The sequence below is a fragment of the Chiloscyllium plagiosum genome, unplaced genomic scaffold (assembly GCF_037043375.1).
Source record: "Chiloscyllium plagiosum isolate Xiang-an unplaced genomic scaffold, Cpla_swu_hap1 HiC_scaffold_42, whole genome shotgun sequence".
NCBI lineage: Eukaryota > Metazoa > Chordata > Chondrichthyes > Orectolobiformes > Hemiscylliidae > Chiloscyllium > Chiloscyllium plagiosum.
The window spans coordinates 18324873-18339688 of NW_028270180.1; the positions used below are offsets into that span (position 1 = coordinate 18324873).

A 14816-nucleotide genomic window follows, 5' to 3' on the forward strand; every position below is an offset into this window, starting at 1 on the left:
CACCTTGGACACACCCCGGATAAGCATGTTCACAAAGAGTAAAAACTACAAGGGGTTTGTGGGTAAAAATGATGTGTAGTGAGATGTTAATTGTATATCAAGTGAGGACTTATGCAGAGGTGGGGGAGTGACCTACAGGTTTCCATTTCTTTTGGCTGTTTCTTTTATTTCTCCCTCAGTTTCAATTCCTGTCTTTTGTCGACTAAAATGATGCCAGAGAATGGCGATTTTGTACACTTTTCATTGTATTCCTGAACTCGAGTACACATGACAATAAAATTAAATTTATATCTAATCTAAATCTAATTATAAATGGTAAAGTCACCATTGTCTCACTGGACTATAGGGCTGCTCTCTCATTACAGAAAGAGAGAAAGAGAGAGGGAGAGAGAGAGAGACTGAGAGAGAGAGAGAGAGAGAGAGTGAGGCGACTGATGGTCATTTAACCTGAAGGTCACCACACAGTTGTGATCCCCTTATTTAAGGAAATAAATCATTTTATTGGAGGCAGTTCAGAGAAAGTTCATTAGGATGATCCTTAGTATGGAGAGATTGTCTTATGAGCAAAAGGTAAACACATTGAGTTTGATATGTTGCTGTCTCATGCACTGAGATACAGTGAAAAGTGTTGTTTTGCGTACTATACAGGCAGATTGTACCATACAAAATGTATCAGGGTAGCAGAACAGAGTGTTACAGCCACAGAGAAGGTGCAAAGAGAGAGAGCGAGCAATATCATCAGTAACATTAGAGAGGTCCATTCAAAAGTTTGATAACAGCAGGGAAGAAGCTGTTCTTGAATCTGTTTGTACGTGTATTCAAACCTGTTCCTGCTTCTTATGGTCAAGTGGGAGAGGCTGAGAAGGAGAATTCTCCATGGTGACCTCAGCGGGTGGGCAAAGTTAAAAATCACACAACACCAGGTTATAGTCCAACAGGTTTAATTGGAAGCACTAGCTTTCGGAGCGCCGCTCCTACATCAGGCGTTTGCCCAAAACGTGACTTTTCCTACTCTTCGGATGCTGCCTGACCAGTTGTGCTTTTCCAGCACCAGTCGAATCTAGACTCTGGTTTCCAGCATCTGCAGTCCTCACTTTTGCCTAGTTGATTTTAACCTTACTATGAATCCTCTTGCAAGGATGCCTACCTTGAAGAAGTTCTCCTCCTCTCTGCACAAGGATCTCAGGTGAGGCTCTCTCTCTCTCTCTCACACTGCAACCCCCAGGTCACCTCCTCTGCCCTGAAGCTCTTCAACCAGGTCCTGAAACAGACTCGCTACCACAGTCACATCCGCTTCCTCAGTGCTTGCCTCCACAGCCACATGATCCCACATGGACTCTGGACTACTTTTAAACCAGCACAGTTTGGAGCTGAACAGGACAACCAGTACAGACTACAGATTCAAAACCAGCAGCAACGGTTCTCCTTCAGGATCCTCCGCTCCACACTCGCAGCAATGCGCCGGTACCCAACCTCTCTACAGTCAGCCCTGCCTTAACTGATGGCCACACTCTCTCAGAACTGCAAAGGACCCCTTCTGTACTATATTCGAAGAAGAATTCATACTCTCAACAAACAGCATTTCAACACCCATTCCTGATGAAGGGCTTTTGCCCGAAACGTTGATTTACCTGCTCCTCGGATGCTGCCTGACCTGCTGTGCTTTTCCAGCACCACTCTAATCTAGACTCTGATTTTTAACTTAGTACACCTCAGTCCAACACCGGCATGTCCAAATCAGCAGGTCATAGAGTCATAGAGATGTACAGCACGGAAACAGACCCTTCAGTCCAACCCGTCCATGCCGACCAGGTATCCCAACCCAATCTAGTCCCACCTGCCAGCACCCGGCCCATATCCCTCCAAACTCTTCCTATTCATATACCTATCCAAATGCCTCTTAAATGTTGCAATTGTACCAGCCTCCACCACTTCCTCTGGCAGCTTATTCCATAAACGTACTACCCTCTGCATGAAAAAGTTGCCCCTTAGATCTCTTTTATAGCTTTCCCCTCTCACCCTAAACCTGTGCCCTCTAGTTCTGGACTCCCCGACTCCAGGGAAAAGACTTTGTCTCTTTACCCTATCCATGCCCCTCATAATTTTGGAAACCTCTATAAGGTCTCCCCTCAGCCTCCGACGCTCCAGGGAAAACAGCCCCAGCCTGTACAGCCTCTCCCTGTCACTTAAATGTGTGAGAATTGAACCCACACTGTTGGCATTGCTCTGCATTGCAAACCAGCCATTCAGCCAATGTAACGGTATGGGTCAGAGGACCCAAGCTGAAGTTTCAACATATAAACGGACCCTTATTGAAAGTCAGGAGTGGTTCAAGTTGGCTCCCATATCAGGAGAAAGTGAGGAATGCAGATGCTGGAGATTAGAATCAAAGAGTTTGGTGCTGGAAAAGCACAGTCAGTCAGGCAGCATCCGAGGAGCAAGGGAGTCGACGACGGGCTTTCCTGATAAAGGCTTATGCCGAAACATCGACTCTCCTGCTCCTCGAATGCTACCTGACCGGTTGTGCTTTTCCAGCACCACACTCTTTGACTCTGCCTCCCATATCATCCCTCACTAACTGGCAAAATTAGTTAGTGACAGGGTGACACAGTGGCTCAGTGTTTAGTACTGTTGCCTCACAGAGCCAGGGACCCGGGCTTCAACATTTAATATTATCATGGCTGATCTGTTGGCTCTCACGGTTGCTTTCTTACCTTTTCCCCATAACCCTTGATTCCATGATCAAAAGTCTAGGTATCTCAGCCTCGAAGATAGACAAGGACTCTGCCCCCACGGCTCTTTGCCGCCAAGGGTTCCAAACATGCACACCCTTTCAAGAGAAGAAATTCCTCCACATCTCAGTTCTAAGTTGGTGCCCCTTTACTCTGAGACTACGCCCTCTGGCCCGAGACTCTCCCAGGAGGGAAACACACTGTCAGCATTTGCCCTGTCAAGCCCTTTAAAAATCCTATATGTTTCAATGTGACACTTGGGTGACTGTGTGGAGTTTGCACATTCTCCCTGTTTCTGTGTGGGTTTCCTCTGGGTACTCTGAGTCCAACCATGTACAGATTAAGTGCATTGTGCTAAACTATCCTGTAGGGACTGGGGATGTACAGGCTAGGTGGGTTAGCCATGTGGGGTGACAGGGGTTGGGTCAGGGTGGGATGCTCTTCGGAGGGTCGGTGCAGACCCGATGGGCCAAATGGCTTCTTTCTGCACTGTAAGGATTCTACGATTCCATCAATGGATCATAAACTTTACTTGAGGTGGTACAGGGAATTTAAAATAACCCATCAGAGGCATAGATCACAGCAACTACTGTATGTGTGAACCCCCCTCACAGCCTGAGCTAGATTTATCATTTGTTATTTCCCACGGTAAACACTTTCTGTTTCTGTTTATACAATTGAGACATTAATCCTGTTTTATTGTCGATTAGCTTGTCATGTTTTGCTTTCTGATTTTTGAGAAGTCCTGCTAAAAATGAATTAGAACAGGAAGCCATAAATCAAGCTACAAAAATAATGAACTCAGGAAAAAAAAAAATGACTGGACTCAGACTCGGAAAGACCTTGCTCCCTGAGAGAGACTCTGTCTGTATTTTTAAAGTATTGTTTTGTAATATAGGAAAGGGAGCAGCAAATCTTGCCAGTGTAAGGTCCCACAATCAATAATAATAAACGATATGAACATGCTAATGATTAAGTCTCCTGTTTGAACAGCTGCTTGAGAGACACGGACGAGGACAGTGAGAATAATTCACCAGCTCCTTGTCAAATAGTGAAGGAATTCCTTCTCACCTCAGTCTTACATTGGTTCCCTTTTATCTGAGACTATGTCCTTTGGTGCTAGACTCTCCCAGGAGGGAAAATATCCATCACTAATTCAGGACAGACTCTGCCCCTTAAAAGGGATATGGGTCAAATGCTGGAAACGGGACGAGATTCATTTAGGATATCTGGTCAGCATGGATGAGTTGGAATGAAGGGTTTGTTTCTGTGCCGTATATCTCTATAACGTATCATCAAGGCAGCACTGCAGATAAGTCAGCATTCCCTCAGTGCTGCATAGCCATGTCTGCCTAGGCGAGGTGCTCAGGCCTATGGACTGGGATTCGAAACTATGAGGAGAGGATGAACAGATGGGTAACAAATAGGGAATTCTCAGCCACAGGGACTGGCAGAGTTGAATGCATTGAAAGGGAAGCTAGATGAGCTAAGAAGGGGAAATCATGAGGAGGAATTAGCATAAACACAACTCATATCCCATTTCGAAGCCGAGGGGCAATTTAGGTGAAATAATGGAAGGATTCAGTGGGATGGATGTGGAGAAACCAATGGGTGAATCCAGAACAAATCTAGAACCTTCCAGCCCTCTGACCTCAATGAACCGGAAGGACAAGGGCAGCTGATGGATGGGAACACCACCTTCCAAGCCAAACACCATTCTAATTTAGAACAATACTCTTACTGTCCTTCACTGTCACTGGGTCAATATAATCCCGGAACTCCCTTCCTGGCAACTGGGGGAGGTAGGGGGGTTGAGTGAGTGAGAGAGACTGAGACAGACACACCCATGTTATTCACACATCTCCCTCCCCTCCCAATCTGCACCCCAGGACCCAAATTGAAAGCTCTCTCATTTCCAACCCCTCCGCCAACTTTCATGGGAACTCTGCCAGAACTAGCTCAGAGAGGTTCACCACCAGAGGCAAGCACAAGGTCAGCGTTAATTAAACACAGCTCGTTAGCCTGGCCTCCGTCCCCACCCGTTTCCCTTCTGATCAGGACTTAGGGTGTAATCTTTCACTCTCCCTAGCTCAGCTCCTTAAATCAGAAAAGCAAAAACATGTTCCATTAATTAGCTCTGCCGCTACTTTTTAAATAGGCCAGCTTTATTAGCTGTTGATTCAAATGATCGATTTGACGCTTTGGACATTATTTTTTAAAAAAATGAAATTCATGGTTTACTGTGGTACCACACCTGCCCTGAATCAGAGAAGGGTGGCTCAGTGGTTAACACCATTGCCTCAAAGCGCCAGGGACCCGAGTTCAATTCCAGCCTCTGGTGACTGTGTGGAGTTTGCACATTCGCCCCGTGTCTGTGTGGGTTTCCTCCGAGTGCTCCGGTTTCCTCCCACAATCCAAAAGGTGGTTTAGTCACGAGAAATATGGGGGGAGGGGGGGGTGGTCCTTCAGAGGGGTGGTGTGGTCTCGATGGGCCCAATGGCCTCCTTCCACACTAAGGAATCTGTGAAAAGCTGCAAGGGAGCCACTGCCACTCTCTGTTCAACAAAGGTTAAACAACTCTGCTCAAGAGCTTGCTGTTTGATTTACTCTACTCCATCCTTCGCTTCATAAAGAACCTGCTAAGATTGCACATTAATTACCCATTACACAGGTGCTGTTCTTTCACTCATGTATGGAATATGGGTGCCACTAGCATTTATTGTCCATCCTTAATGGGCCAGGGGGCAGTTAAGATTCAACCACATTGCTGTGTGCCTGGAGTCACATGTAGGGCAGACTGGGTAACAACAGCACTTTCCTTCCCTCAAGTGAACCAGATGGGTTTTCACCGACAATGATCCCGTCATTAGACGCTTAACTCCAGATGTATTTATCCAATTCAAATTCCACCATCTGCTGTGGAGGGATTCGAACCCAGATCCCCAGGACATTGGCTGAATTAACAGTTTAGCAATAATACCACTAAGGTAGGAACAACACAAATATGCTCCTTAACAACCTGATGGTTGTGAATAACATGCCAATGCAGCGCCCTACCCCAGAATGAGAACAATTTAAACTGCCAGGGGCTCACTCCTGCAAGTGGTGAATAGAAATTGGAGGCTTTTACAAAAATCGTGTATCATATGGCAAGATGCCTCAGGTCAGTGAGAGTCAGTCCATTGTTACCATGGAGACCGATCTCACCACAGTTAGCACAGCAGTCAACATGCTTCACATCACAAACTGTGACTCCAAGAAACTGCAGCTTGTGCATGGACGTGAGAGATATGGGATCAGGCGTTATTCTCTACTCGAGCACACTTAGCAATGATCTGACGACAAACAGGATTGTCAGCACGCCACTGTCCCGATGTTACACTGCTAGACTTCTGGCAAAGTTTCGAAGATATCCTGCTGAAAATTCAATGGGTTTCGTCACAACAGTTCAGAAGTCAAGGTTCAGAGATCAGCAATAGAGGCTTCATCACCTGCACACCTCCATAACCTGCTTTACCCTGCACTGGACCCACCTCCACAACCTGCTTTACCCTGCACTGGACCGGCCTTCACAACCTGATTTACCCTGCACTGTACCCACCTGTACAGTGAGTTTTATCCTGCACTGTACCCACCTGTACAGTGAGTTTTATCCTGCACTGTACCCACCTGTACAGTGAGATTTATACTGCACTGTACCCACCTGCACACTGCGTTTTATACTGCACTGTACCCACCCCCACACTGTGTTTTATACTGCACTGTACCCACCCCCACACTGTGTTTTATACTGCACTGTACCCACCTGCACACTGTTTTATACTGCACTGTACCCACCTCTACAGTGTGCTTTATCCTGCACTGTACCCACTTGCATACTGTGTTTTATCCTGCACTGTACCCAGCTGTACAGTGTGCTTTATACTGCACTGTACCCACCTGCACAGTGTGCTTTATACTGCACTGTACCCACCTGCACACTGTATTTTATACTGCACTGTACCCACCTGTACAGTGTGTTTTATACTGCACTGTACCCACCTCCACACTGTGTTTTATCCTGCACTGTACCCACCTGTACAGTGTGCTTTATACTGCACTGTACCCACCTGCACACTGTATTTTATACTGCACTGTACCCGCCTGTACAGTGTGCTTTATACTGCACTGTACCCACCTGCACACTGTATTTAATACTGCACTGTACCCACCTGTACAGTGTATTTTATACTGCACTGTACCCACCTGTACAGTGTATTTTATACTGCACTGTACCCACCTCCACACTGTGTTTTATACTGCACTGTACCCACCTGTACAGTGTGCTTTATACTGCACTGTACCCACCTGCACACTGTATTTTATACTGCACTGTACCCACCTGTACAGTGTGTTTTATACTGCACTGTACCTACCTGCACACGGTGTTTTATCCTGCACTGTACCCACCTGCACACTGTATTTAATACTGCACTGTACCCACCTGTACAGTGTATTTTATACTGCACTGTACCCACCTGTACAGTGTATTTTATACTGCACTGTACCCACCTCCACACTGTGCTTTATCCTGCACTGTACCCACCTGCAAACTGTGCTTTATCCTGCACTGTACCCGCCTGTACAGTGTGTTTTAGACTGCACTGTACCCACCTGCACACTGTGTTTTATACTGCACTGTACCCGCCTGCAGTGTGTTTTATACTGCACTGTACCCGCATGCACAGTATGTTTTAGACTGCACTGTACCCACCTGCATACTGTGTTTTATACTGCACTGTACCCACCTGTACAGTGTGTTTTATACTGCACTGTACCCACCTGTATAGTGTGTTTTATACTGCACTGTACCCACCTGCACACTGTGCTTTATCCTGCACTGTGCCCGCCTGTACAGTGTGTTTTCTACTGCGTTGTACCCTCCTGTACAGTGTTTAATACTGCACTGTACCCACCTGTATAGTGTGTTTTATACTGCACTGTACCCACCTGTATGGTGTGTTTTATACTGCACTGTATCCACCCCCACACTGTGTTTTATACTGCACTGTAAGCACCTGCAGTGTATTTTATACTGCACTGTACCCGCCTGTATAGTGTGTTTTATACTGCACTGTATCCACCCCCACACTGTGTTTTATACTGCACTGTACCCACCTGTACCGTGTATTTTATACTACACTGTACCCACCTGTATAGTGTGTTTTATACTGCACTGTACCCACCTGCACACTTGTTTTAGACTGCCCTGTATCCACCTGCACACTGTGTTTTAGACCGCATTGTACCCACATGCACAGTGTGTTTTCTACTGCGTTGTACCCGCCTGTACAGTGTTTTATACTTCACTGTACCCACCTGTACAGTGTTTTGTACTGCACTGTACCCACCTGTATAGTGTGTTTTATACTGCACTGTACCCACCTGTATAGTATGTTTTATACTGCACTGTACCCACCTGCACACTGTGCTTTATCCTGCACTGTACCCGCCTGTACAGTGTGTTTTCTACTGCGTTGTACCCTCCTGTACAGTGTTTAATACTGCACTGTACCCACCTGTATAGTGTGTTTTATACTGCACTGTACCCACCTGTATGGTGTGTTTTATACTGCACTGTATCCACCCCCACACTGTGTTTTATACTGCACTGTAAGCACCTGCAGTGTATTTTATACTGCACTGTACCCGCCTGTATAGTGTGTTTTATACTGCACTGTATCCACCCCCACACTGTGTTTTATACTGCACTGTAAGCACCTGCAGTGTATTTTATACTGCACTGTACCCGCCTGTATAGTGTGTTTTATACTGCACTGTATCCACCTGTATAGTGTGTTTTATATTGCACTGTACCCACCTGCACACTATGTTTTATACTGCATAGTACCCACCTGTACAGTGTGTTTTATACTACACTGTACCCACCTGCACACTGTTTTAGACTGCACTGTACCCACCTGCAAACTGTTTTATACTGCACTGTACCCACCTGCAAACTATGTTTTATCCTGCACTGTACCCACCTGCACACTGTGTTTTATACTACACTGTACCCGCCTGTATAGTGTGTTTTATACTGCACTGTACCCACCTGTACAGTGTGTTTTATACTACACTGTACCCGCCTGTATAGTGTGTTTTATACTGCACTGTACCCACCTGCACACTGTTTTAGACTGCACTGTACCCACCTGCATACTGTGTTTTATACTGCACTGTACCCACCTGTACAGTGTGTTTTATCCTGCACTGTACCCACCTCTATAGTGTGTTTTATACTGCACTGTACCCACCTGAAGAAGGGCTCATGCCCGAAACGTCGATTCTCCTGCTCCTTGGATGCTGCCTGACCTGCTACGCTTTTCCAGCAACACATTTTCAGTTCTGATCTCCAGCATCTGCAGCCCTCACTTTCTCCTCCTTTATCCTGCACTGTACCCACCTGCACAGTGTGATTTATACTGCACTATACCCACCTGTATAGTGTTCATTGCCTTGAGCTGCACAGGTGAGGAGCTGTGCCATTGAAGAGCCCACAGCCTTGGATGTGCTTCCCAGATCCTGTGCACATTTCTCCAGCTGGAATAAAACAGGAAGACAAGAACTCTTCACACAAAGGATGGTGAATCTTTACAATTTCCAACCAGCGGGCTTGTGGCGGCTCACTGAGTATGTTTCTGAGTGAGTGATAGATTTCTAGACATTAAAGATACCCAGGACATGGGGAGGCGGTGAAAAAAGGCACTGAGGGAATGAATTTGGGTAGATTTTATGGGCCGAATGGCTCTTGCCTGTGCTTATTCCCAGTGACCGAAATGAATTGCCTGGTGAGCCATTAGGCCCTCACTCGCTGACTGAACCCAGATCATTATGGCCTAGCAACCCAGGAAATGCTGATGAACAGCATCACCTCCGCTGCAATGAGACAGTGCAAACATTTTGGGGTAATTGACATCTTAAAGTGACTGTCAATAGCAGGAAGTTTAGATTAGATTACTCATGATTAGATTAGATTACTTACAGTGTGGAAACAAGCCCTTCGGGCCAACAAGTCCACACCGACCCTCCGAAGCGCAACCGACCCAGACCCATTCCCCTACGTTTATCCCTTCACCTAACACTATGGGCAATTTAGCATGGCCAATTCACCTAATCTGCACATTTTTGGACTGTGGGAGGAAACCGGAGCTCCCGGAGCAAACCCACGCAGACATGGGGAGAAAGTGCAAACTCCACACAGACAGTTGCCTGAGGCGGGAATTGAATCCGGGTCTCTGGCACTGTGAGGCAGCAGTGCTAACCACCGTGCCACCGTGTCCTGACCAACAAGACATCAATTGGACCCTGATGGTCACATCGACCAAAGGCGATTGTTCTACATGTCTCGTACCATCTGACCAATCGATTGGTGAAATTCCGTCAATGGATAAAATAAGACGTTTCACCACAGGAGAGACACTGGAAGCCAACGAGACACAGTTAAAGCTCTAATTCTGGGTGGGTTGGCAAATCTTCATTTCAGGGCCGCTCATAATTAAATCACAGGTGAGGTGCTGGAAGACTGGTGGTTGGCTAACGTGGTACCACTGTTTAAGAAGAGTGGTAAGGACAAGCCAGGGAACTATAGACTAGTGAGCCTGACCTAGGTAGTGGGCAAGTTGTTGGAGGGAATTCTGAGGGACAGGATGTAAATGTATTTGAAAAGGCAAGGACTGATTAGGAATAGTCAACACGGCTTTGTGCGTGGGAAATCATGTCTCACAAACTTGATTGAGTTTTTTGAAGAAGTAACAAAGAGGATTGATAAGGGCAGAGCAGTAGATGTGATCTATATGGACTTCAGTAAGGCGTTCAACAAGGTTCCCCTTGGGAGACTGATTAGCAAGGTTAGATCTGATGGAATACAGGGAGAACTAGCCATTTGGATACAGAACTGGCTCGAAGGTAGAAGACAGAGGGTGGTGATGGAGGGTTGCTTTTCAGACTGGAGGCCTGTGACCAGTGGAGTGCCACAAGGATCGGTGCTGGGTCCTCGACTTTTTGTCATTTACATAAATGATTTGGATGCGAGCAAAAGAGGTACAGTTAGTAAGTTTGCAGGTGACACTAAAATTGGAGGTGTAGTGGACAGTGAAGAGGGTTACCTCAGATTACAAGAAGATCTTGACCAGATGGGCCAATGAGCTGAGAAGTGGCAGATGGAGTTTAATTCAGATAAATGTGAGGTGCTGCATTTTGGGAAAGCAAATCTTAGCAGGACTTATACACTTAATGGTAAGGTCCTAGGGAGTGTTACTGAACAAAGAGACCTTGGAGTGCAGGTTCATAGCTCCTTGAAAGTGGAGTCGCAGGTAGATAGGATAGTGAAGAAGGCATTTGGTATGCTTTCTTTTATTGGTCAGTGCATTGAGTATAGGAGTTGGGAGGTCATGTTGCGGCTGTACAGGACATTGGTTAGGCCACTGTTGGAATATTGCGTGCAATTCTGGTCTCCTTCTTATCAGAAAGATGTTGTGAAACTTGAAAAGGTTCAGAAAAGATTTACAAGGATGTTGCCAGGGTTGGAGAATATAAGCTTTCGGGAGAGACTGAATAGGCTGGGACTGTTTTCCCTGGAGCGTTGGAGGCTGAGGGGTGACCTTATAGAGGTTTACAAAATTTTGAGGGGCATGGAAAGGGTAAATAGGCAAAGTATTTTCTCTGGGGTCGGGGAGTCCAGAACTAGAGGGCACAGGTTTAGGGTGAGAGGGGAAAGACATAACAGAGACATAAGGGGCAATGTTTTCACACAGAAGGTGGTACGTGTATGGAATGAGCTGCCAGAGGAAGTGGTGGAGGCTGGTACAATTGCAACATTTAAGAGGCATTTGGATGGCTATATGAATAGGACGGGTTTGGAGGGATATGGGTCGAGTGCTGGCAGGTGGGACTAGATTGGGTTGGGATATCTGGTCGGCATGGACGGGTTGGACCGAAGGGTCTGTTTCCATGCTGTACATCTCTATGACAATGGCACCATTGCAAAACCAAGAGCAATTGAATTCAGTGACAGGAGATACACAAAACTGTGCATCGATCTCCATTCTTGAGGATGGGAAAGGTAGAGGCAAGAAAGTTCTTGGGAAACATCTCACAGACTAACCTTCCTTGGACTTTGGGGGCCTTTTTTGAGGGTAAATGCTAGTGGGTTAATAAGATATTACTGATGTTTAATAGCAAACACATCACTCTGTCATGTGACTGTAATGAGCTATAAATAGCTGCTGGTTTTGTGAAGGCTTGTACATACAAACTGGGGCCAGGAGTTGGCCATTCAAACCCTCCAGCCTGCTCCACCATTCGGTACGATCATGGCTGATCTCATCACGGCCTCAACTCCACTTTACTGCTCGCTCCTCCATAACCCTTCAACTTGATACTTGTCCAAATTATGTCTATCTGCTCCTTAAATGCCCCAGCATCCGTTTCACATTCTGGGGGAATGAATTCCACAGATTCATGACCCTTTGAAAGTAGCATTTCCTCCTCATTTATATTTTACATCTGCTCCCCCTTATCCTAAAACTATGACCTCTCATTCTAGATTACCCCACATGAGGACCATCTCTTCTTCATCTACTCTGCCAACTCCCTTTAGTGTCTGTTATACTTGAATTAGATCACCTCTCATTCTTCTAAACTCCAGCGCCTATCAGATCAATCTCTCTTCCAAAGACAAACCCTCCTCTCTGGAATCAATCCAGTGAATCTCCTCCGAACCGTCTCCAATACAACTACATCCCTGCTCAAGTAAGGAGACCAAAACTGTGTGTCGTACTCCTGGTTTGTTTGCTATCTGTTGGTCAAAATACACAGCCAACTGTGATTTTATTCAGCATTCCAATCAACCATGAAGCATAAAGGCACCTCGGGCTCCCCATTACAAACGCTGTGTTACTTGATCAAGAAGCTTGAAACAGCATCAACCGACTGGGGCATGTGTAAGAATAAACGACAACATCCAACTCCCATTGGTGCTAAGGGTGAAGACAAGCAGACTTAAACAACAACATGCATTTAGAGAGCTACCTTTGGATAATATTCTCAGTGGCTCAACAGATTACACAAAAAGTAAGCAGCCACGCTTCTGCATGAGGGCTGAACTCCGCAAGTTCTAACTCCTTAATCCTTGTAATAGAATAGGCCTGATAAATACTTGATTAATCAAAGCATGTTCACCGGGACATTAATGAATAAATAGATTAGAGCGGTGCTGGAAAAGCACAGCCGGTCAGGCAGCATCCGAGGAGTAGGAAAATCGACGTTTTGGGCAAAAGCCCTTAATCAGGAATGAATAATGAATAAATGTCAAATTGATGACTCACCAGCTGACTTGACTCAAAACCAAACAGTATCTTTTCTGTCCACTGCTTTTTCACAATTTCATTCAGACTCTGACCTTCCACAGTTTGTGGAACAAGCCTCTTCAGGAATGGTACACTGGCATTGGGGCGCAGTCTCGGGAAGGTTCACGCAGGTGGCCCCGGGTATGGAGGGACTGTCTTATGAGGAAAGTTGAAATAGTTTGAGCTTGTGCTTATTGGAGCTTCGAAGGATCCTATTGAATCATATAAGATTCTTAGAGGACTCGACAGGGGAAAATCAGAACGGTTGTTTCCCCTTGAGGGAGAGTCTTTCACCAGAGGATATAATTTCAGATTAAGGGATTGCACATTATAGAGATAAGAAAGGATGTTTTTTCACTCAGAGGGTGGTGAATCTGCGGAATACTTTGCTGCAGAGGGCTGTTGAGGCTGGGTCACTAAGTATATTCAAGGACTGAACAGCTTACTGTTCCTAAGTCTCTGGTCATGTGGATGCGCTGGTTATAAAGGCCCAACAGCTTCCTCAGGCAGCTGAGAAAATTTATAGGTGCGCCATCAAGAGCATTCTGTCTGGATGTATCACTACCTGGTATGGCAACTGTACCATTCAAGATCGGAGACGGTTATATAGAGTGGTGAACTCACAATCACAAAGGCCAACCTCCCATCTATAGAATCCATCTACCAGGCCTAATGTCAAGGAAAGGCCGCCAGCATTCTCAAAGATCCATCCCACTCTGGCAATGCTTTTCTACAACCTCTACCATCAGGGAGAAGGTACAGAAGCCTGAACACATGCACCAGCCAGTTTCACAACAGTTTCCAACCTCCTGTTGTTAGAATACTGAATGGACTCACAAACTCTTAACATTCACCTGTACTCATTTTGGTTTTTGCTGCTGTTTACCTATTATTTGCTTATCTATGCTACTTAACCATGTGATCTGCCTGTTTTGCTCACAAGACAAAGCTTTTCACTGTGCCTCGGTACACGTGACAATAAATTCAATTCAATTCAATTCGATGTAGTTCTATTTTCAACATACTGGCACAAGCAGCAATCAATCACTGCAGGTAAAGAGCTCAATGCAGTTTTCATGTTTAAGCCTTCATTCTTTAATTTTAATAACAGAGCCCCTCCTTAATTTCACGTCCACATCTTCTGGCTTGGGAATCCAGAATCAACCATCTTACCCCAGACCAGGATTCAGGAGTAACACAAGTTGCAGTGAACCATCAAGGGATAGTCTGAGAATACCAGAATCAGCATTTCAGTGTGCTCTTGCCACTTGGAGTGAAGGTGATGCTCACTCACAGCGAGAATGTGCATGTGAAGTCATTGAATCTAGGGAGGATGAGGCATCGCACAGTTCTGACTGACCAGGAAACTCTTCTCCTTTTCCCACACGTCAAATGGGAGGTGTCTTTTCCACAGAGTGGGGCATTTCAAGACAAGGGGCCATACTTTTAAGGTGAGGAGAGAAATTTGGAAAGACACGAGGAGCACATCATTTCCACAGAGGGTCGCTTGCATCTGGACTGAACTTCCTGAGGAAGTGTTGGACACGAGTTAAAATGTTTAAACACACTTAGGTAAGTACATGAATAGGAAATGTTTTGATGGATATGGGCTAGGAGCATGAGGTTGGACTGGTATAGTTTGGGATTATGGTCGGCATGGACTGGTTGGACCGTAGGATTTGTTTCCGTGCTGTGT

At 45.8% G+C, this 14816-nt stretch overlaps 1 protein-coding gene across 4 annotated transcripts in view; it reads right to left on the minus strand.

Annotated features, from left to right (window-relative positions):
- The window catches only part of LOC122542439 (talin-2), a 354392-nt gene that overhangs the window by 122623 nt on the left and 216953 nt on the right, over positions 1–14816 (minus strand). For all 4 annotated transcript variants that reach the window (XM_087982138.1, XM_087982135.1, XM_087982136.1 and 1 more), the window contains one exon: positions 9212–9314. In XM_087982138.1, the coding sequence (XP_087838264.1) occupies positions 9212–9314 (103 nt within the window). The remainder of the gene's footprint in view (positions 1–9211; positions 9315–14816) is intronic.